The sequence below is a fragment of the Mustela nivalis genome (genome assembly GCF_964662115.1).
Source record: "Mustela nivalis genome assembly, chromosome: 10".
In the NCBI taxonomy this organism is placed as follows: domain Eukaryota; kingdom Metazoa; phylum Chordata; class Mammalia; order Carnivora; family Mustelidae; genus Mustela; species Mustela nivalis.
Window position 1 is genome coordinate 10,422,515 of NC_139029.1, and position 24,727 is coordinate 10,447,241.

Here is a 24,727-nt window from a genome sequence, read left to right on the forward strand (position 1 = left end):
CTGAGGGGAACCATGTTAAAGTATTTTGGTAATTGTATTTCAGTATAATTGCTTTTCTTTGTAATCTTGTTCATTTTATTTTATTAATATTATTCTGAGGAAGGGTTTATAGGTTTCACCAGACTGTCAGTCCAGGGCACGAAAAAGTTAAGAACCATTGGTTTAAACAAACCATTAGGTTAAGAATAGAATAGTAGCATCTAATTTATGTACTAGTTTTAGCTTTGACATAAAAGGGTTGAGGTGAGGGGCACCGGGGTGGCTCAGTCAGTTAAGCGTCTGCCTTCCGCTCTGGTCATGATCCCAGGGTCCTGGGATTGAGCCCCATACAGGCTGCCTGCTTAGCAGGGAGCCTGCTTCTCCCTTTCCAGCTCCCCCGTGCTTGTGTTCCCTCTCTTGCTATCTCTTTGTCATAAGTAAATAAAATCTTTAAAAAGAAAAAAAATGTTGAGGTAAAAAAGTTAAAATCACCAAAAGACTTGGACTGGAAAATAAAACAAAGATAGTGTTAGGTGAATAGCTTGATTCCTGCCCCCCTTTTTTACTCATTGTACTCTTAGTGGTTAGAACTGCTTTTTTTGGGGGGCGCCTGGGTGGCTCAGTGGGTTAAGCCGCTGCCTTCGGCTCAGGTCATGATCTCAGGGTCCTGGGATCGAGTCCCACATCGGGCTCTCTGCTCAGCGGGGAGCCTGCTTCCCCCTCTCTCTCTGCCTGCCTCTCTGCCTACTTGTGGTCTCTGTCAAATAAATAAATAAAATCTGGGTGCCTGGGTGGCTCAGTGGGTTAAGCCACTGCCTTCGGCTCAGGTCATGATCTCAGGGTCCTGGGATCGAGCCCCACATCGGGCTCTCTGCTCAGCAGGGAGCCGGCTTCCTCCTCTCTCTCTCTGCCTGCCTCTCTGCCTACTTGTGATCTCTCTCTGTCAAATAAATAATAAAAAATAAAATCTTTAAAAAAAAAATAAAATAAATAAAATCTTTAAAAAAAAAACTGCTCTTTTTTTCCCATGGATTTTTTGTTGTTTTTAAGTTTTGCATTCTCCTCCTCTTACTCCTAGTCTTATTCTAGAAATTTGGAGTCTTTATATTTCTAATGTTGCTCCTTTTAGTCAGCTTGAATTCTCTCAATGACGGGAATTTCAGGCACATCCATAGTTAGAATTAAACTCCATAGTAAGTACTGACCTTTTTTTTTTTTTAAAGTAGGCTCCACACCCAGTGCAGAGCTTCAGCTCATGACCCTGAGATCAAGACCTGAGCTGAGATCAGTTGGACATTTAAGCCACTGAGCCACCCAGGTGCCTCTGTAGGCCACGCTTTAATCAGAAGAAAAAAGATGTGTGAAAATCTCAAGTTTATAGAGAGCTCTTAAAATTCAGTTAGTTATGTGATGCTGTACGTAAAATAAGATGCTTTAACTCTACATAACAAATTTATTACCTAAAGTGGGTACATGTAATTCCTCCCAGAAACCAAGTGGGTTGGGTTATAAGATTCCTAGGGTCTTTCCAGTTTAAGAAATCCTTGTTATAGCTGTCATTCGTAAGATGACCTAAAGGCCCCTGGAATGCTATAAATTTTTAAAAAGTATGTATTAATGTTCAGTTGGATTATAAGAGAATTTAATATCTAGAAATACTACTGTAGCCATCATACAAAACATAGTGTATCACTTTGAAATGAATCATTCTGCTAACCAGCTATGTTCTTCAGTCAAAAGTAGCCTTTCTGGGTCAAGACTTAAGTGGTATTTGTAAAGTTTTAAATAATTTAACAGCATGTTGCAGTTAATTAAAAAAAAAAAGAGATCACAAGTAGGCAGAGAGGCGCGCGGGGTGGGGGGGGCGGGCGGGGAAACAGGCTCCCTGCTGAGCAGAGAGCCTGATGCGGGGCTCCCCAGGACCCCAAGATCATGACCTGAGTGGAAGGCAGAGGCTTAACCCACTGAGCCACCCAGATGCTCCATGTTGCAGTTAATTAAAAAAAAAAAAAGGTGTATATGTTTTGTTACATGTAAAGTGTGTAAGGCTGTACTCTATAGTTTTTTTTACACTCACTCCTCTCTGTTTTTCTTGTGAAGTAACCCTTTCCATAGGGGTTTTTGACACAGATTATCCTTTTTAGCATATATTTGCTTTGTCATTCTAAAAGTAGATGTATAGAAGGAACTTTCATCACAGCTTTGGGTCTCACAGGGTTATGACATTTGATTTCCTTTGTGTTGATCTTACAGGAAATTTTGTTTTAAAAATGTTCTTCTGAGTGTTTTTTCTGAATGTTTTATTTTTCCTAAAAAAAAAAAAAAAGCTTTTTAGTTCTAGAGATTATAACTAATCAGATTAAAATGTTGACTGGGGGAGTTTGCATATTTAATAAAATGATTGGCTTAGAAACTAGTGACTTTTTTTTTTTTTTTTTAAGATTTTATTCATTTGACAGGGAGATGAACACAAGCAGGGGAAGTGGCGGCAGAGAAGGGAGAAGCAGGTTCCTGGCTGAGCGACCAGGTGCCCCAGTGACTTTTTTTTTTAGGAGTTTGTACTTTTTAGAGCGAGTGAGCTTGAGCAGGGGGAGGGGGAGAGGGATAAGCAGACTCTTGTACTGACCATGAAGACCCATACAGGGCCTGATCCCACTACCCTCATACCAGGATCTGAGTTGAAATCAAGAGTCTCACACTTAACTGACTGAACCACCCAGGTGCACTGTAACTTATTTTTTAATTGGATGGGGTTAATTCCATGCCAAGGTTCTTTATGGGGAAGCACCTTTACTTAAAAGTTTATAAAACACTGGAATTCAGTAAAAAAAAGTCCAAAGACCTTTTAAGATTGAGGAGTGATAACCCATTTCCTAAAGCTAGGAGTAGAGGTAGTCTTCAGAGATTCTACAAAAAAAAACTCACAGTGGAATATGAAAAGAATATGGACTTTATGTACATTACAAAAAGATGGGATCATGTTTTTGTCTTCTATTTTATCTTAGCAACTATATAGTATGAAATAAGGATAAAAGTCAGTAGTCAAGGGAAGTATTAGAAGTATTTGTAAGTTTTCCAAAGTCATTGTTTAAATTATCATTTTACTAAGAAATTAAAAGGTTAAAAATGAATTTCTTGGGGCGCCTGGTTAGCTCAGTCGGTTAAGGATCTGCCTTCGGCTTAGGTCATGATTTTAGGGTCCTGGGATGGGGGGGCCCATCAGGCTGTCTGCACAGCTGGGAATCTCCTCCTGCTTCTCACTCTGCCCTTCCCTCTCTTTCGCTCATTTTTTCTCTCTCAAAGAAATAAAATCGTAAAAAAAAATGAATTTCTTCTCAGTAGTTGTAAATAATAGTTCTGGTAAACCAGGTAGGAATCATGTTTTCAAAGAGCCCTTTGTATTCATACTAGGGACTCTTGATGTGGATTTTTGCTCTTACTTGTTCTCTAGGCTTCTGTTACTTCCACTTTGTTCTCTCCAGTCTTCCCTTTTTTTGATCAGCTTGCCTTGCTCCTCTTTTCTCCATCTGTTTTATTTATTGTCATTACTCTAAGAAATGGATAATCATCACTTGCATTCTATTGACAGTTAATTATACTTGAACTTCTCCCAGAAAAGTACTGTGTAAATCAGACACATTATGAAGTTATTCATGAATTATTGTGAGAACAAACGTCCAAGTGTTAACTTAGTAGTTACAATATTCCTATACTATAGATTTGATTTTTCCAGTACAGAGTCATCTCTCCTGTTCTCTAGAGGAGTACTTTATGAATTATTTCTAATATTGGCTAAAATACTCAGTCTTCCTGTTTGATCTCACCAGTAGGATCTAAAGATTATAGGATCTTTGCCATTTTTTCCTCATAATTGAATAATCTTTCAGAGGTTTATATGTCAGTTGAGCACTATCCTTTTGTTAAAAAATAATGAAAAAAAATTTTTTTAAAGTAAGTTCTATGCCCAACGTGGCTTGAACTCACCACCCTGAAATCAAGAGTCATATGCTCTACTGACTGAGCCAGCCACGCACCCCTCAAATTAATTAATTGTACTTAGTAAATAGTTTCTCATTAGATTGGATAATGGATATGTGTGTGTGTGTGTGTGTGTGTGTGTGTGTGTGTCCCCGGTAATGATGCCTATAATAGTTTGAAGAATTTTGTTATTTGAGGCTTTACTGAAAACATTGCTTTTCTTAAGAATTGGTCATCAAATTTTCATACAGGATTCTAGGCATTCATCATAGATTCAGTAAACAGATGAATTTAGTTTTGTTGGTTGGATTAAGCTTGTTGCCAGTCTTCAAGTTTTCTTAAACCCTCTGAAGTCGAGCCAGAACCAGTAAGTAGCTTTTCATATAAAAAAGTCATCTATTATGTTCATAGCAGCATTATTTACAATAGCCAAAAAATGGAAGCAGCCAGTGTTGTGACCCATGAGTGAATAAACAGAATGTGCTAATTAGATTTGTGACAAACAGAATTCATGTAATGGAATATTACTCAGCCTTAAAAAGGGAAGGAAAGTCTGACTCTTAAAGGGAAGGAAAGTCTGACTCCTGCTACAACGTGGAGGAACCTTGAAGAAACTGTGCTCAGTGAGGGAATTTGACATTTCTGTGGATTCTCTGTATGCATGCCTATTAAATTTGCTTTTTTCCTGTTTAAAAAAAAATATGCTGGGGTGCCTGAGTGGCCTAATCAGTTAAATATCCGACTCTCGATCTTAGCTCCGGTGTTGATCTCTGGGTCCTGGGTTCAAGCCCTGCATTGGGCTCCAGACTGAGTGGAGTGCCTACTCTAAAAGCAAAAACTAAACAAAGTTATGCTAAGTGAAATAAGTCAGGTCCCAGAAGGCTAAGTATTGTGTTATTCTACCTGTAGCAGGTACCTAGAGCAGTCAAATTCACATAGGCAGAAAGTGGAATGGTTATCCCGTTACACGGAACAAGCAGTGTTGCAGTAAGCAGTGTTGTGTACTCTTTGCAGATGCCTGCAATTGCACGTGTGATCAATCTCTGTGAGTTGAATTTCTGGGATGTGTACTTAATTCTTAATCAGTACTATCAAATTATCTTCCTAAGAGGTTTTTCTGATTTGTTCTTCAGAGAATTTATGAAAGTATCTGTTACGTTAGACTGTACCTAGGTATTATTAGAATTTTGGGTTTTGTGTTATTTTACCCTCTTTAAAATTTAGATTTTGGGGGGCACCTGGGTGGCTCAGTTGGTTAAGGGGCTGCCTTTGGCACAGGTCATGATCCCAGCATTCTGGGATCGAGTCCCACACCCCACATCGGGCTCCTTGCTTGGCAGGGAATCTGCTTCTCCCTTTGCCTCTGACTGCCATTCTCCCTGCCTCCCTCCCTGACCAAAAAAACAACAAACAGGGCGCCTGGGTGGCTCAGTGGTTAAGCTGCTGCCTTCGGCTCAGGTCATGATCTCAGGGTCCTGGGATCGAGTCCCGCATCGGGCTCTCTGCTCAGCAGGGAGCCTGCTTCCTCCTCTCTCTCTCTGCCTGCCTCTCTACCTACTTGTGATTTCTCTGTCAAATAAATAAATAAAATCTTTAAAAAAAAAAACAAACAAAAAACAAACAAACAAACAAACAAAAAAACCTTAAAAAAGAATAAATAAAATTTAGATTTAAAAATTTTTGAATACAATTGAACAGCATTTTTTGAGTGTATTTTTTTGTTTACTATTTGTGTGTATTTTATTCATTTCTTTTTTTTTAATTTTTTTTTTAAGATTTTATTTATTTATTTGATAGACAGAGATCACAAGTAGGCAGAGAGGCAGGCAGAGAGAGAGAGGAGGAAGCAGGCTCCCTGCTGAGCAGAGAGCCCGATGCGGGACTCGATCCCAGGACCCTGAGATCATGACCTGAGCCGAAAGCAGCGGCTTAACCCACTGAGCCACCCAGGCGCCCTATTTTATTCATTTCTTAAAAAAGATTTTATTTATTTATTTGACAGAGAGAAATCACAAGTAGATGGAGAGGCAGGCAGAGAGAGAGAGGGAAGCAGGCTCCCTGCTGAGCAGAGAGCCGGGTGCGGGACTCTATCCCAGGTCCCTGAGATCATGACCTGAGCTGAAGGCAGCGGCCTAACCCATCGAGCCACCCAGGTGCCCCTATTTTATTCATTTTTAAGATTTTGTTTTTAAGTAATCTCTATGCCCAGTGTGGAGCTCAAACCCACAACCCTGAGATCAAGAGTTACATGCTCCAGCGACTGAGCCAACCAGGCACCCTCTATGGGTATGTGCACATTTTAATTTAGTTAATTAATTTTAAGAAAGATTTTATTTGAGAGAGAGAGTGAGTGAGCATGGGCACAAATGGGAGGAGGGGCAGAGGGAAAGGGAGAAGCAGACTCACCATTGACTGGGGAGCCTAATGCTAGAACCCTGGGATCCTGACCTGAGCCAGTCACCCACTTAACTGACTGAGCCACCCAGGCCCTAGTATGTGCATATTTTAAAAGAACTTCAAATATTTTACCTGTTTTTTGTTTGGACCTGTGTTTCCCTTGATTTGACAGCATTGTTTGTATATTTCAGAAAACATTTTATTTCTTATGTGTTACAGCTATTTTTCCCCATTTATCTTTTGACTGTTTTGTTATTTAGGGGCTATAATTTTTCTATGGTTTGTGTGGTCTTTTTCTTTCTTTCTTTCTTTTTTTTTTTGGAGATCATACAGAATCGTTCAGATTACAGCTTTATTGAATTTGTAGAAGGATTCTACAGTAAAACATTTAAAAAAATAGCATAGTAGGGCACTTGGGTGTCTCAGTCAGTTAAACGAAGGCCATGATCTCAGAGTCCTGGGATCAAGCCCCCACAATGGCCTGTCTGCTCAGTGGGGAGCCTGCTTCTGCCTCTTCCTCTTCCTCTGTGTGCTCTATCTCTCTAGCTCTCTCTCTCTCTCTCAAAAACAAAATTAAAAAAAGAAAAAAAAATCACATAGCAATTAGTACTTAGTAGGTATATATATACATGGACATTCCAGAAACAAATAAGAAAAAATGGAATTCATGTGGTCTTTTTCTTTATGATTTAGAGGTTTTACCTTCTGTGTTGGGTCTTTCCTAGATCCAAGATTATATAACAAATGAATAATTTTTATTTGTTTATTTTTGGCAGAGAGAGAACACAAATCGTGAAACTATTACAAATCATTTCTCCTTTCATCTTTTTCCACTCCTCCCCCTGTCCTTCCAAGTAGAGAAACATCTCTCAGAGTATTAGCTTTTTCTCCAGTGAGGCTGGGGGTTTGTGGTTGACTGCCTTTTGCTGGCGTTAGGGATCCTTAGTCTGTCTTTTGCCATCTTAAGTGATTATTTGTACTTAGGCAAAAGATAAGATGATTAAAGGTGGAATATATGAATTATTTTAAAATGTTTATAAATTCCTTCCCTCTCCCCTTCCCTCCCCTTCCCTCTCCTGCCCTCCCTTCCCTTTCTTTTAAATAGAAATTTTATTTGTTTAGTTGTCAGAGAAGAGAGTGCTAGCACAAGCAGGGGGAGAGGCAAGCAGAGGGGGAAGCAGGCTCCCTGCTGAGAGGAGCCTGATGCCAAACTCGATTCCAGGGCCCTGGGATTGTGACCTGAGCTGAAGGCAGACACATAACCGACTGAGCCACCCGGGTGTCCCATATCTTTTTCTTTTAATAAGTTTTATTGGGATTCAATCTACATGGCATAAAACTCATCCTTTTAAAGTGTACAGTCCAGGGGCACCTGGCTGGCTCAGTTGGTAGAGCATGTAACTCTTAATCTCAGGACCATGAGTTCGGTGTGTGTGTGTGTGTGTGTGTGTGTGTGTGTGTGTGTGATGATGATGATTTATTTATTTATTCATTTATTTCTTTATTTAATTTATTTGAGAGAGTGAGAGGGAGTGGGGTAGAGGGAGAGGAAGAGAGAACCCCAAGCAGATTCTGCATCGAGTGTGGAGCCTGACACACGGCTTGATCTCATGACCCTGAGATGATGACCCAAGCAGAAATGGAGAGTCTGGCTCAACTGACTGTGCCACCTGGGCACCCCTGGGCAGCTCTAATTTAAACACTGTTATAACATACTAAGTTGCTAAGGATTCTGCCTTTTAGTCTGCCTGTAGTATTTCTAGTCATTGGTGTAGGGTGTAAAATAAAGGTCTGTCACAAGAGGGGAAACCAGCCTTTTCTTCTAAATATAAGATCAAATGGGTTGGGGCGCCTGGGTGGCTCAGTGGGTTAAAATCTCCGCGTTCGGCTCAGGTCATGATCCCAGGGTCCTGGGATCGAGCCCCACATTGGGCTCTCTGCTCTGTGGGGAGCCTGCTTCCTCCTCTCTCTCTGCCTACTTCTCTGCCTACTTGTGATCTCTGTCTGTCAAATAAATAATAAAATCTTAAAAAGATCAAATGGGTTGATTTATATATAAGTAATTCCCTCATGAAAAGTTACTACTATGAAAAGATAAGTGTTGATGTTACTGCATTATTTCAGGTAGTTTGGTAGTTGTAATGGATATACTTATGACTGACTGACTTTAAAAGAGGAAAGATTGTGAGTCTTTCTTTATTTTATTTTATTTTAAAGATTTTTATTTATTTACTTGATAGAGAGAGATCACAAGTAGGCAGAGAGGCAGGCAGAGAGAGAGGGGGAAACAGGCTCCCCGCTGAGCAGAGAACCCGATGTGGGGCTTGATTCCAGGACCCCGAGATCATGACCCTAGCCGAAGGCAGAGGCTTAAACCACTAAGCCACCCAGGCGACCCGATTTTGAGTCTTTTTATAATGTAAAGAACAAACACAAACATTTCTTGTCTTTAATATAATATCTCTTAGGCCTTTTTATCCCTTAAGACATATTCATTTGCTCTTCACTTCTTTCTGTCCGTGCTTATTGGTTATTTACTTTTGAATAAGGAGCATCTTGGCCATTATGGGATGGAAGGGTGGGAGAGTGGGTAGCGGGCAATATTGAAGCTTTAGAAGGGATCTCTTTACTTGGAAATAGAGCAGCAGTAGTGTTAGCAATCATAAAAAACTCAGATGAGATATTTTGCCTCTAGGAGTTAATGGGGCAAAGAAGGGAGGGTAGAAGTAGAATTTGAGTGTATTGTCTAAGCAGAGTGGATCTGTCGTTTCAAAAATGACTTGGGGATTGGCGCCTGTGTGGTTCAGTGGGTTAAGCATCTGACTCTTGATTTTGCCTCGGGTCATGATCTCAGGATTGTGAGGTTGAGTTCCCTGCTGGTCACGGAGCCTGCTTGAGGTTCTCTCCCTTTCCTTTTACCACTGCCCCCCCCCCACCTCTCTCTCCCTCCCTCTCTTTAAAAAAAATGACTTGGGAGGATTGTTTTCTGTAGTAGGAGGCCTTTTGTGAAAAGCAAGTACTGTATGTGGCTATTTTTTTTTACTATTGCTTATTAGTAGAGTCAGTTGCAAAAACTAGGATTATAAGTAATCTTTGCATTTTTATTGAAAACCCAGCCAAAAATGGTAGAGTGTAGTGCCTTCTGGAAAGAAAGGGTATTGAGAGGTACGTTTGTATTGAGGGGTATGTCTTTAGCTTTATGTAATGGTGTTGCTTTGGAAATTATAAAGTATGTTTCTTGTGGAGTTGATAAAAATAGTTTAGGTCTACTCTTCACCTATCAGGAATCTAAATTGTAATTAAATTCCCTGAGACTAGGGAATCTTTGCTTTGTTCCTTGATAATGCATCAGGTGCCTAGAACAGTTCCTGTTAAAAACCATATAATTAATAATTGAATTAGGATCATAATGCTAGTCCAGAACTTATGCATTTCCTCCACTATGTCAACATTGCTTTCCAATGGGAACTCTGAGGCCATTAATTCACTGAAATTATATTCTTCAGAGAACGCTAACGACTGTCAGTACGTATTTAAATTGTCCATTGTGGGTTTTTTTTTTTTTTTTTTAAAGTAATCTTTACACCCAACATGGGGCTCAAACCCACAACTTCAGGAGTCACAAGGTCCACCAAATGAACCAGCCAGGTGTCCCTAAATTGTCTATTGTTGAAAGGAGACCAAACATTTCACCAAACCTGGCATTATTTTGGGTAAAAAAAAATTTTTTTTTTTTTTTTTTTTAATTTTAAGTAGGCTCCACACATGAGGCTTGAACTCAGGACCCTGAGATTAAGAGTTGAATACAGTACTGACTGAACCAGCCAGACACCCTTATCTTAGATAATTTTTAAATTGACTCTTCAAAACTTACCCCCCCCCAAAACCTTACAATACAGTGTATGTTGATCAGTTTAGTATTTTTTAATGTTGAACATTTTGACCAAATAGAAACCAGTTTAGTATTGATTTTGACTGTTGTTTTTGAAGACAAACCTATTAAATAGTTACATACTGCAGTTTGTAGCAGTCAAACACAGTTTCTTAGCTTATGTTCTCATTTATTTTAACTTTAGGCTCTCTCTCTTTTTTTTTAAAGATTTATTTGACAGAGATCACAAGTATGCTGAGAGGGAGGCAGAGAGAGGAGGAAGCAGGCTCCCTGCTGAGCAGAGACCACCCGCCCCCCCCCCCATGTGGGGCTTGATCCCAGGACCTTGAGACCATGACCTGAGCCGAAGGCAGAGGCTTTAACCCACTGAACTACCCCGGTGCCCCAACTCTAGGCTCTCTTAATTCTTGAGAAATTATAAATGCATTAACTTAACCATATAACTAGTAACCATGTAATTTTAGAAACTGAGGTTTTCTGTGTATTACTGTAAAATATTCCATAAGTTCTCTGAAAACCTGTATCTAAGGCTTGGTGTTGTTGAAAAGGAAATATTACCTAATTGTGGTTTGATTCTTTTTTAACTACTAAATTTCAGATAAATGTTTAATCTTGAATACTTGAAGGATACTTGAAAACTGTCGGAAATGCGTTGTTTTGGAAAGAGTAGACAAAATCAGGACATCACCTTTACCTACTGAGTTTTCATGGATATGAAGAGTTAGCCACTGCTTTTTTTTTTTTCCTAAATTTATTTATTTTAGAGAGCGAGCACAAATGCATCCAGGCATAGGAAGGGGCAGGAGATGGAGAGACTTTCAAGCAGGCTCCCCGCAGAGTGCTGAGGCTCACTCGGGGCTCCACGACCCTGAGATCATGACCTGAGCTGAAATCGAGAGTCAGGTGCTTAAATGACTGAGTCACCCAAGCGCCCTTCTTTTTTTTTTTAATAGAAAAACCTTTGCAACCTTCCATTTATTGAGAATCTTTGTAAGTGTGGGTGTGGTAAAATATGCATAATATAAACATTTATTTTAACCATTTTGGGGCATACAATTCAGTGGTGTTACATATAATCATTCACCACTATTTCTAGAATTTTTTCATCCCATACAGAAATTCTGTTCCCATTAACAGTAATTCCCCATTTCCCTCTTGTCTCTGCTCCTCCTCACTTCTGTTCTGCTTTCTGTCTCTATGAATTTGCCTATTCTAGATACCTCATGTAAGTGGAATCACAAACGAATTTTCCCTCTGTGTCTGGCTTATTTCATTTAGGGCGATGTTTTATTTTTTATTTTTTTGATTTTATATATGTATATATATGTCTTAAAAGATCTTATTTATTTATTTGGGGGTCACAGGTAGGCAGAGGGGGAAGCAGGCTTCCTGCTGAGCAGAGAGGCCAGTGCGGGGCTCCATCCCAGGATGACCTGAGCTGAAGGCAGAGGTCTTAACCCACTGAGCCACCCAGGTGCCCCTGTTTTTTAATTATTTAAAAGATTTTATTTATTTGGCATAGAGAGACAGCGACAGAGGGAACACAAACAGGGGGAGTGGGAGAGAGAGAAGCAGGCTTCCCGCTGAGCGGGGCTTGATCCCAGGACTTCGGATCATGACCTGAGCCTAAGGCAGACGCTTAATGACTGAGCCACCCAAGTGCCCCTAGGGTGATGTTTTAATTTTTATCCATGTGTGGCTTGTATCAGAACTTTGTTTCTTTTTATGTCTTTTTTTTTTTTCAAAGATTTTTTATTTATTAATTTGACAGAGATCACAAGTAGGCAGAGAGAGGGGAGGAAGCTGGCTTCCCGCCGAACAGAGAGCCCAATGCGGGGCTCCATCCCAGGACCCTGAGATCATGACCCAAGCCAAAGGCAGAGGCTTTAACCCACTGAGCCACCCAGGCGCCCCTCTTTTTATGTCTTAATGTACTATCCCATTATAAATATATTTTGCATTTTGTTTATTCATTCATTGGTAGACACTTGGGTTGTTTCCATCTTTGGGCTGTTATGAATAATGCTGCAGTGAACATTGGTGTACACATAGCTATTTGAACCCCAGATAAGGAGTGGATTTGCTGCGTCATATGGTAATTCTATGCTTAACTTACTGAGAAAAATTCCAAACTTTTCCACAGTGGTTCCACGTTTTTATAGTTATACTAGATCTGCCCTAGATTTCAAAATTTTCTGCATTCTTGTCAACACTTTTTATTCCTTTTTTTTTTTCCTGACTTAAATAGTCATCCTAATGGATGTGAAGTGGTATTTCATTGTGGTTTTGATTTGCATTTCCCTAATGACTATTAATTTTGAGCCTATTTTTCTGGGTTTATCTGCCATCTGTGTATCTTCTTTGTTGAAGTGTTTTGCCTATTTAAAAAAATTGTTTGAATTATAAAAGTTTTTGTACTCTAGATACAAGTCCTTTGTCAGATACACTGGAAGGTATTTAATGTTTGTATGGAAAGAAAAGAACTATTCCAATTTCTCACAATTTTTTTTTCCAAATTAGGAAGCTCCTTTCATTAATTCAGTATCAACAGATAATTTTGTTTCTTCTAGTTCAGTTGTCTGATGAAACAGAATTTTAGGATTAGGTTTCCATTGTGAGAGGTATAACTTAAATCATACTGGAGGATGTAAAGAGAAGAGTTCTGCTTTCTGATAATGTTAGCTCCAGGAGAAGTGTAAAATTATGATTTTGGTTTGTCAGCAAATAAGAATGCTATATTTAAAATTGCTGTGCTTTTCTTTCTAAAATGCCAGATTATAAGTACATAAAGCATAGTTAACTCCTAATGAAATTCATAGAATTTCATGACTTTTAAAATTCTGAATCATTATATTTCTTGCACATATCTTCCAAATATAAAAGGTGCCCTAAAATTGTTCTTTACAGACATCTCAAGCTTTTTTTTTTTGGGTGGGGGTGGGGGGAGTAAAAATGGGAACATAGGTCTATCAAAAGATTTTCTCGAATTATATGAAAAACAGTTTTAAGTATACCTAAATTATAAGTTTTAGTAGTTTTAACCTCCTGAAAAAAATTAAATAGCAGAAAACTGCATTAAAAAATTAGACTGTTGGGGCACCTGGGTGGCTCAGTTGGTAAAGTGTCAACCTTTGACTCAGGTCATGATATCTGTGTCTTGGGATCAAGTCCCACTTCAGGCTCCTTGCTTAGTGGGGAGCCTGAGTCTCCCTCTCTCTCTGCCTGCTGCTCCCCCTGCTTGTGTGCTTGCATTCTCTCTGTCAAATAAGTAAAGTAAATCTTCAAAAAAAAAAATCTCACTCTCACTTGAGGGGCACCTGGGTGGCTCAGTCAGTTAAGTGTCTGACTTAAGCTCAGGTCATGATCTCAGGGTCGTGGGATTCAGCCCTGTGGTGGGCTCCGTGCTCAGCAGGCTGAGCCCCTCACCTGGCTTGTGCTTTCCCTTTCTTGGATAAATAAAATCTTTTAAAAAAATTAAGACTATCACTTCAAATGGATTACTTTCAAGTAGAGATTGTGGAATCATCTCATTTTTTCAGTAGGCTCATTTTCACTTAATGATTTAAAAATGAAATCTGTAGGGGCGCCTGGGTGGCTCAGTGGGTTAAGCCACTGCCTTCGGCTCAGGTCATGATCTCAGAGTCCTGGGATCGAGTTCCACATCGGGCTCTCTGCTCAGCAGAGAGCTTGCTTCCCTCTCTCTCTCTCTGCCTGCCTCTCCATCTACTTGTAATTTCTCTCTGTCAAATAAATAAATAAAATCTTTAAAAAAAAATGAAATCTGTAAAGTAGCTGATTTTAGTTAAGATGTTTCTTTACTTTTTAATTTTAATTTTAATTTTTTTTAAAAGATTTTATTTATTTGACAGAGAGAGAGATCACAAGTAGGCAGAGAGGCAGGCAGAGAGAGAGAGAGGAGGAAGCAGGCTCCCTGCTTAACAGAGAGCCCGATGCAGGACTCGATCCCAGGACCCTGAGATCATGACCTGAGCCGAAGGCAGCGGCTTAACCCACTGAGCCACCCAGGCGCCCTAATTTTATTTTTTAAAAAAGATTTTATTTATTTATTTGACAGAGAGACACAGCGAGAGAGGAAACAAGCAGGGGGGAGTAGGAGACGGAGAAGCTGGGCTTCCTGCTGGGCAGGGAGCTGGGTGCGGGGCTCAGTCCGCTTAGGACCCTGAGATCATGACCTGATCTGAAGGCAGACACTTAAGGACTAAGCCACCAGGCCCTCCTGATAAACATCTTTAAAGATATCTAAGTAACATTGAAGCATCTTAGGTTTAGTAACCTTTTTTAAGAATGTAAAAATTCATAAAACAGATTCATTTCAGCTAAGTGTTCTTAAAAGGTGAAAAGTAATTCAGTTAATGTATTTAAGAAGTAAGAGTAATGGTTAAAACATTTGTAAATTTTGGAGAACCTGGCTGACTCGGTGGTAGAGCATGCGACTAGATCTCAGGACTCATGAGTTCAAGCCCCACATTGGGTGTAGAGCTTGCTTTTTAAAAAATCTTTGTAAATTTTTGCCCCAAGAAAAATGTGAGTGTAAAAGCCATCTTGTATACTTTGCAACTCCTTCTACATATGCAGTTAATGTAAATTGTCTAAGATTTTCACAGACTATTCTTGGAAAATTATTGTTATGCAACAATAATGTTTTATTTTTTCCAGATATGGCCGCGTGGAAAGTGTCAAAATTCTCCCCAAGAGGGGATCTGAAGGAGGAGTGGCCGCCTTTGTGGATTTTGTGGACATCAAAAGTGCACAGAAGGCTCACAACTCAGTCAACAAAATGGGAGATAGAGACCTACGCACGGATTATAATGAACCAGGCACCATTCCGAGTGCTGCTCGGGGATTGGATGATACAGTTTCCATAGCATCTCGTAGTAGAGAGGTTTCTGGGTTCAGAGGAGGTGGTGGAGGGCCTGCTTATGGCCCTCCACCATCACTTCATGCACGAGAAGGACGTTATGAGCGGAGACTTGATGGGTAAGTTCCAAGGTTTCTGTAGGCAGGTATTTTGTATTTGATATGGTGAGAAACAGAAACTCATATTTAGGGGCCCCAGATGGATTTAAAGTTTTGGGCATTCTCAATGTTTCCTATTTTGGGTTGGAAACGGAAGTGATTTCTATCCCAGTGGCTGGTATCTTGTGGAATCGTAGAGGATATTTCCTGCAGCTGGTTGGATATCTACTCCTGAGATGTAAAATGGTGGAAGATTTTGTATGGCAGTATCATTTTTGGAGTTACCTATCTTCTAGAATTAATTATTCCTTCTGTTGGATAATCTGAAGGCCTTCCTTGGATATATCTCTGCTATCTGATGGAGCTATTTGGCTACAGATTTTGTGGTTGTACTATATGGAATATTTCTGGAATATTAGAGCCTACAGATTCTTTTAGAAGTTGATATCTGCTTCTCAATTTTCACTACACAAAGTGTACAAACAAATTGGATTGTCACAAAAAACCTAGCAGACCATAATGATTCAACCGCTTGGATTCTACAAACAATACTTTAATCTGGAAATCTGTACTTGGATGAAGAAGAGTGAAGGCAATGTTTGATTTTTTTCCATTTTGGATCTACACATTTTCCATGTTGGAATTATACTCCTTGATGGAATGGGGGAAATTTGAGATGATGAATGTTTCTAAATCCTGGAATATAGCCATTCTTTTCTAATTGCTGGAATGTATGGGATGTCATGCAGTCAAGATTCCATTAGCCCAGGGGAAGAGGATTACTATTTTGTTTCTTAAGCAAGTTGCTGTCCAATTAAAGGTACTTTAGCCTTGAACACATGGTGACGATCAGTTGTGGATACAGCAATCAAAATTGACTGTGTGGATGGCTACAAAGGTGAACTAATGGGGAGCAACTGTTCTTCCTCATTTGGTGGAATCGTAGAGGAGATTTCCTCTTCTGTCAGCTGCCTGATTCCTACTTAGGGCTGGAAATTTTTTTGAATGTGGATGAATTTATAATTGTCTACTATCTCAAGAAAGAAGTCTGGGGGTTTGAGAGTTACAGTTTGTCTGGGACTACTTGCTTCCAGTGGAATTATTTTATCTGGTCACTAAGATTTTTTTTTTCCTTGTGGTTCATCTAAATATCATTTGACACCCTTGCCCATTAAGAAGGTGGATTACCCCCATAAGAGGGGCCAAAATTGGGGAAGTTATGTTCACAATTCTCTCCCTAGATTTAATTGGGATTATAGGTCGTGTTTCCACACTTGGAAAAGGTTGGTATGTCCTGACCTGTGTATATTAGCCCCTCTCCTAACCCAAGTCAAACTCTCTTCTTTTTCCCCCCCACTAACTCTAGAAGTATTTAGTACTAATAGATGAATCAAAGAATAGCTATTAGATTTCAGCTCTGCTAGCTCTTGTGCCTGCCTTCTGTATCTTCCTAATAGATAAGAACTTTGCATATTTCTAAAATACCAGCTGTAGCAGTAATTCTCCTAGAACTATTGCCTATTGCTTGTTATATCATTAATAACAGCTTTTACCAATTAACATTTGATAGGGTGCTAATTAAATTATTTGTGAAATTTTCTCTTAAGTCTCAAAGGAAACCCTGTTTTTTTGTTAGACATTGAAATATCTATCCAAATGCCAGAAATGTAGCACATTTAAAAAGGAAAAAGCTATTCAATACTTTTAAATAGGAAAGATAGTACTGACATTTTTTGCCATGCAGTTGCTTCACATCATAGCAAAAAGCAAGTACAGCCTAGGAAGGTATGGTTGCTACTAAGTGAAAGAAAGGGTGGGTGAAAATGAAGATTAGTGGAGAGATTTGGATTTATGTATCTACTGGGGACATAATATTAGTTGTAAGATTTTTGCCAGATATTCTTCACTGGAGAGATTCTAATTCTGTGTCTTTGATGATTTCTTAATCTTTTGATAGAAGATCAGATCCAAAGATAATGTTGGAAAGAAACTCAGTCTCAACTTGAGAATCAAGTGATGAAATGGTATTTTAGGAACTCAGGAAATGAGTTCTGATTTCCTACAAAAGTAGAAAATGTTAAGATTTCTGTGTAGGATTAGCATTGGTTTTCATTATCAACACAAAAGTGCATGTTTAATTGAACATGCAGCAATCTCTTGTAACCGTAGGTTGGCAAATAGTCATGTCCTACAGAAACATTTTTTTAGGTTAATCCATTGCTAATAGCAACCTTCAAATATCTTACAGTTTCCAAAGTTGGCTAATTTCATCAGAGGCAATTTGAGCTTAGCTATGACTAAGAGCATATTTCCTATAAACATTAAGCACAGACATTAACAAGTGGGATCATGGAATAGTTGTTTTAAAAAATTACGTGGAATTTGATAGCACCAGTAGATGAAATAATCTTTATTCTTTAGTTAGTTAAATTTACCGTAGAATAAATAGCTTGTGTCAATCCAGTATTTTGATAACCTTTTCTTTTAAGATTCCATTTCTGTTATTAAATGTGATTGTTTGGGCACAGCAGTTTACATAATCTGGTAGTTTTTATAATTACCCAAGAAGTCGAAAGTTAATGAAAGAAAATTATACTTAAAATTCTTTTCTGGACTTCTTTGAAAATGCCCTCTTACTGCTGGGACATACATTGCAATAGGGCTTTCATGTCTGTGTTAAAATGTATCATGGAAATTTTGCCTAAAATAAATTTGTCAAGTAAGTAAAAGTTTGGTATGTATCTTAATCAGATGGAAGTATAGAAAACTTTGATATTAAAATGACAGTCTCTTTTTGTTCCATTAAACTGCAAATGAAAAGGAGATGGTATATGTATATTTCTGCATATAAGCCAGAAAATCCCTAATAAAAAGAGCATCTGATTTGCAGAACACTAGTCATGAAAGCCCAATATACACAATGATTGCTCAGCTGTGAAAATAATATTTGGAGTTAAGTAAAATGTTAAGCTTGGTAGTGTTTGCTTACTAAGTAGGTTAATGCTGTTTAGAAAATGACAGTTGCAAAGACAGACAATGCTGAAATGAATGTTTGCATGACTTGCTTTTAGTTTTGCTTGCCCTTTTCTGATTGATTAAATATTTTTCCCCCCCTCCTAAATGCAGGGCTTCAGATAACAGGGAGCGTGCTTATGAACATAGTGCCTATGGACACCATGAACGGGGGACGGGAGGATTTGATCGGACAAGACATTACGATCAGGATTACTATAGAGATCCTCGCGAGCGGACTTTACAACATGGGCTCTATTATGCTTCTCGGAGTCGAAGTCCAAACCGTTTTGATGCTCATGACCCCCGATACGAACCTAGGGCTCGGGAGCAGTTTACACTGCCCAGTGTGGTACACAGGGATATCTACAGGGATGATATTACCCGGGAGGTACGAGGCAGAAGGCCAGAGCGGAATTACCAGCACAGCAGGAGTCGGTCACCACATTCATCCCAGTCTAGAAATCAGTCTCCTCAGAGGCTGGCTAGCCAAGCGTCTAGACCTACAAGGTCCCCTAGCGGCAGCGGCTCTAGGAGTAGATCCTCCAGTAGTGATTCAATCAGCAGCAGCAGTAGTACCAGCAGTGACAGGTAGGTTAACAGCCTTTTGTTATCACAGACGAGCTGTTGAATAATATGTCACAAATTCTCAACAATCAGTGGTAATGATTTGTAGCATAGTAATATTTTTTAAAGTAAGTAATCTTGGATTGTGTATATAAGAAGCTGTGATTAGTGGGTGGCCATGGAATTCACCATTCTGTCAAGTACCTGAAATAGTGATTTGCAAATGCTGTTTTTTGCTCCAGATGTTCAATATTCAAATGGCCAAAAGAGGTAGAAAAACGGTAACTTTAGTTGAATGAAGTAAATCCTGTGCCGCTGAAAATCTATCTCTTTAGAGTTTTTAATTTCTTGGGTGTATAATGCTAACTTATTATTTTGGTTGAAAATTCATAAAAGCCTTTTGTTTAAAGATGTATTGGTGACCCATCTATTATAAATGACCAAATCAACTTTTGAGTACATTTTAACTAATTTTAATATCAAGGTAAAAGCCAGTTTACAATCTCAAGTAGAAAAGCTTTCTTTAAATGCAGTTTGTAACTTAGCTGTTCATTAAGGTTGAGTGAGCTAATTTTATTAGTTGGAAATTTTTTTTACAAAGAAATTTTATTTTAAAGGTAAAAATAATAATTTGAAGGTAATCTTAACAGGAAACCGCTTAGAAGTTTATCACAGATCTGTGTAGATAGTACAGCTTACTCGTTTTATAACCTTGGACAAGTTACTTAAACCTCAGCTTTCTCATCTTCTGTGAGAATCAGGCTTTAAAATTATTGTGAAGATTAAACGAAAAAAGTGTTTAAGTGCTTAGCTCGATATCCATATATATTAAATGCTGCCTTTAGTAATTATTAGCTATTATTATTACTGCTTCAGTTGTTGAAGCATTTGAATGGTCTTTAACCATTCCTTGTTTCCATCTACTGTTATTGATCCTGTTTATGCCAAATATTCTAGTTTTATATTTGAATGCTGTGTATTTTAAATTTATAGGATACGAAATTTTTTGATTGATTAAAATGCCCAGATTAATTATTTTTCTTCTAGCATTGCCTGCTTCGAATTAATTTGAGACAAGTAAATGATCATGTACTTGGGGAAAATTATGTACTGGCTCCAGTGTTGCAGCTCTGTGACATGGGTGAAAACTCAGCCTCTCATGATTTTATTTGCTACATTGTCAAGTTAAACAATTGACAAGATTCATTTGAACTCTATAATAAGCTGATTATGAAGTCTTGTTATGTCCTACTTTCTCCTACATAGAATTAAGGTACTCAGGTTTTAGTCCTTTTTCTCTAAACCTACCTCTTTAAAGGGACACCGTAGCATTCCATTGTGTCAAAACTTACTGAAAAGCCAGCCAATTGTGGAAGTGTTGAAGTTGGAGAAATATGATACAGGGCCTTCAGGATGGCATTATACTTTGATGGGAGTGATAGTGATTTGAGATCTGGCCCTTAGCATTGTAGGCTCAAAAACTTGAACCCAGAGGCTGTCTGATGAATTTGATGGAGCTAATCCCTGTATGCAATCTAAAGGAAGGGTTATATGCTTCTGAATATTTACAATCAGAAAGATAACGCCACACAGGCAGGATAAACTTAGAAAATGTACACGGGGACTAAATTATAATTTTTTTAAAAAGATTTCATTTATTTATTTGACAGAGATCACAAGTAAACAGAGAGGCAGGTGGAGAGAAAGGAGGAAGCAGGCTCCCCATGGAGCAGAGAGCCCGATGTGGGGCTCAATCCCAGGACCCTGGGATCATGACCTGAGCTGAAGACAGAGGGTTTAATCCACTGAGCCACCCAGGTGCCCCTAAATTAACAGTTGTTGAAGATATTTCCTCTTCTGTCAGCTACCTGATTCGTGCTTAGGGCTGGAAGCTTTTATGATTTAGGGCTATAAAGGCTGTTACGTAGCACTTCATCGACAAGAAGAGCTGAGTTTTAGGCTAGGCAGGAACACTGGGTTGAAGGAACAACCTGGAGGATACAGATGGAAGAATGTTTTGTGAACAGCACGTAATTTAGAATGACTTAACGATGATAATGATTTTGGGTTTAGTTCTTTATGCGGAGATGAGTGGTTGAAAGATTTTGAGAAGGGAGATAGTTTGTTGAGATCTGTGCTTTAGATTTAGAAAGGCATCTGGTGACTTAGAGTAGGAAAGACTGAGATTGTGGTGAGGAGGCTATTTCAGTAGTTCAGAGAAGGAAGTCTTGGACTCTGAGAATGCCTAACTTGGGACAAGTGGAAGAGACATTGTGTTAATAATCAGATTATGTTGATTGTGAGAAACAGTGGACTTTCTGGAAATGGGACTGAATGACAGGCCTTTCAGTGCTATCCTTTAAGAACAAGACCAGGTCTTCCTTTGTGCACACCATAAAGCTTAGCATATTGTCTTTCTCAAAGTACATGTTCAGTAAATAGTTGAAATACTTAGATACAGTTCTTAGTTAACACAATGGATAAAGTAGAATTAATGTAAATAGCTGAAAGATTGGTCATTATATATGATCCAAGCAAGTCTGAGAAAAAAAATCTTTTGATGTGCATAGAATACCCACTCAGCCTCCCTTTCATCAGATGTCCTTTTTTCTTTTACTATTTTGCTGACATCCAGAGGGTAATTATTTTGAGATGTTTTATAGATTCAGAATGTTGAATTTTATTTTGGGGGGAATAAGTTCTTTTTTGTAATCTTTAAAACCTTATGACTGTGAAACCATGACCTTCCAAGTTCTTTAAAAATGTTACAAATTAACGTCTTATAGTAGATGAAATGTAGCTTGGTTCTAGCGATAGAAACAAGCTTGTATTCTGTCTGCATGACTGACAGGGAAGTTAATCACCCTCCATCCCCCTTAATTGTTGGAGCTTTGGTGAACATATTCCTAACAGTGCATTTCCAATGAGTAAACGTGGGATTGATAACAGTCTGGTTGTGAACTCTTTATAAATGACACACCTACAGTTTCTGCATAACTATTCTCAGTATTTAACTGGTGAGACCTGGAACTTAATGGTATAAGCTTTCCTGTGTGCAGCTCTGTGGTGCTGTCTGTCTCTTTGTGTGGTTTAGGGAGTCACTTTTCCTTTCAACAGAAAATTTTAAATGTATATATTCCACAAAAGTATTTTTTTTAAAAGCCCTGATTGAGGGGTTCCTGGGTGGCTCAGTCCTTAAAATTCTGCCTTCGGCTCAGTTTATGATCCCAAGGGTTCTGGAAACAAGCCCCTCATTGGGCTTCCTGCTCCACAGAGAGCCTGCTTCTCCCTCTCCCACTCCCCCTGCTTGTGTTCCCTCTCTCCCTGTCCCTGCCTCCCCAGCGGTGTCAAATAAATAAATAAATAAATCTCCTTTTTTTTTTTTTTTTTTTAAAGGCCAGATTGAAGTTGAACATACCTGATTTTTGTAGTTTCCTATCATTGGGTTTCTTTTTCCTGTCATGTTAGTGAATTTTCTGTAATACAGGTTAAAGGAATTGAAGAATTTATTGAATTTAGTTCATAAACTTTACTGATAGCTTTTTTTTTTTTTTGAAGGTTTTATTTATTTATTTGACAGAGATCACAAGTAGGCAGAGAGGCAGGCAAAGAGAGAGGGGGAAGCAGGCTACCCGCCCAGCAGAGAGCTCGATGTGGGGCTGGATCCCAGGACCCTGAGATCATGACCTGAGCAGAAGGCAGACACCCAACCCACTGAACCACCTAGGCACCCCCCCCTTTTAAAAAAAGATTCTATTTATTTATCTGACAGCGAGAGAGGGGACACAAGAAGGGTAGTGGGAGAGTAAGAAGCAGGCTTCCCACTGAGCAGGGTCCCCGTTGTGGGGCCCCAATCTCAGGACCCTGGGATCATGACCTGAGCCCAAGGCAGACACTAAACGACTGAGTCACCCAGGTGCTCCATCCTGATATCTTAAAATAGTTTTTGTGTTTTGTTTCCCAGTGGTTTACTTTGATCGAACCGAAAGATGATTGGGCTGGTTTAGGGTTCCTGAACTTGAATGGGGAAAATTACATCTTTTCACTAGTAATCTGTAACTGAAATTAATTATCGCTTCGCATTATGAAAGTAGGCAACAAAAAAAAAGTAGTACTGACGGTATGGGTTACTTTGTTACCAGTATAAATCCGCAGGTAGTTTATTATAGTTGCAGATATCTCAAAATGCCTTGTCTAGTCATCATTACTGGGACTACTGGGAATTACGTAGTTACTAAATTCAGTGTTAAGTATTATAAGTTAATGTTAATGAAAACATTATAACACAACATTTTGAATATTTTAATAACTGTCAATATAATTGGCTTCCATTTTTATTCCTGTTTATTTTACTTTATGCATTTAGAAACATTATTCTGAAAAGTGCAGAGGCTTCACCAGATTGCTGAAAAGATATCCTTGCAGTTAGTCCTTGATTCTACATGCTTTAAGAGTTTACTGAAAGCATGGGGAAAAAATGGATGAAAGGGTAAAGGGAGAGAGTTGAGATTTGGATAATCCTAAACCTGTTCCTATTCCTTTCCCTCCTATTCAGTAGATTACTTCTCTAAATCTCTAAATTTAGTCTAAATTTAACTTTTGAGTTTATATTCAGCCATCTGTTTAACAAATACTGTGTGTTTGTGCACACGAAATTTATGGAATAAGATAGGTTGTATGGATCCCCAAGAATAGAACTAATTTATTTATTTTTAATATTTTTTAAAGTTTATTATTATTTTTGTAATCTCTACATCCAGTGTGGGGCTTGAACTCTTGACCTTGAGATTAAGAGTCAGATGCTCTTCTTTTTTTTTTTAGATTTTATTTATTTATTTGACAGAGAGAGAGAGATCACAAGTGGGCAGAGAGGCAGACAGAGGAGGGGGAAGCAGGCTCCCCACAGAGCAGAGAGCCCAATGTGGGGCTCGATCCCAGGAACCTGAGCTCATGACCTGGGCCAAAGGCAGAGGCCTACCCCCTGGGCCACCCAGGTGCCCCCAGATGCTCTTCTGACTGAGTCATCCAGGCACCCCAAGAATAGATTAGTTTAGATTAAACATTTGCAATGGCTGAGCCAAAACAGAAAACTACATATATGTCTAATTAAGAGCTAACATGTATTTATATTAATCTGGGTGTCTGTGGCTAGTGCATCTTTCCTGCTTTCCAGAAGGAGCCTCATCTGTCTTGAAAGCTATTTGGGCTAGGGTCAGACTTTTCCTTTTTGTTCTTCTGAATCCTGCTGGTTTGTCTGTCTAAATACATCTGGTAACTACAGAGTTTTATTCTCACAAAAATAGGTCTTTAGGTGGAAACAAAATGAATAGTAGTAATAAGCAAAGATAACTACATGAAAATAACGGTAGTTAGTGACATTTCATTGTCTCATTGTGGCTCTTGGTAAACCATATCGCATTAAATCATGCTTAGTTACCTGTTTGAATAAATCAGAATTTTTTTCTTTTCTTTTTTATTTTTATTTTTTTAGAGAGAGAGAGAGCACACGTGAGCGTGGTGGGGGGGCAGAGGGAGAAGGAGATAGAATCTCAAGCAGACTCCCCGCTAAGTATGGAGTCTAATGTGGCTCTCAGTCTCACAACTCTAAAATTCTGACCCGAAATTAAGAGTTGGACACTTAACCAACTCGAGCCACCCAGGTGCCCTGAATCAGAATTTATTAGAACAAGCTTTCTACATACATATTTTTTAAATAGGAATAAATTGATTTGGAAAATACTTGATGATGGGGCGCCTGGGTGGCTCAGTGGGTTAAAGCTTCTGCCTTTGGCTCAGGTCATGATCCCAGTGTTCTGGGATTGAGTTCCGCATGGGGCTCCCTGCTCGGCGGGGAGCTTGCTTCCCTTCCTTTCTCTCTGCCTACTTGTGATCTCTGTCTGTCAAATAAATAAATAAAATCTTAAG

General features: G+C 38.9%; 1 protein-coding gene across 3 annotated transcripts in view; it reads left to right on the top strand.

Annotated features, from left to right (window-relative positions):
- Window positions 1-24,727, top strand: part of SPEN (spen family transcriptional repressor) — a 99,668-nt gene that overhangs the window by 17,123 nt on the left and 57,818 nt on the right. For 2 of the 3 annotated variants that reach the window (XM_082685427.1, XM_082685428.1), the window contains 2 exons: window positions 14,924-15,244; window positions 18,350-18,826. In XM_082685427.1, coding sequence (XP_082541553.1) covers window positions 14,924-15,244; window positions 18,350-18,826 — 798 coding nt within the window. The remainder of the gene's footprint in view (window positions 1-14,923; window positions 15,245-18,349; window positions 18,827-24,727) is intronic. The other variant, XM_082685429.1, reaches the window with a different exon arrangement.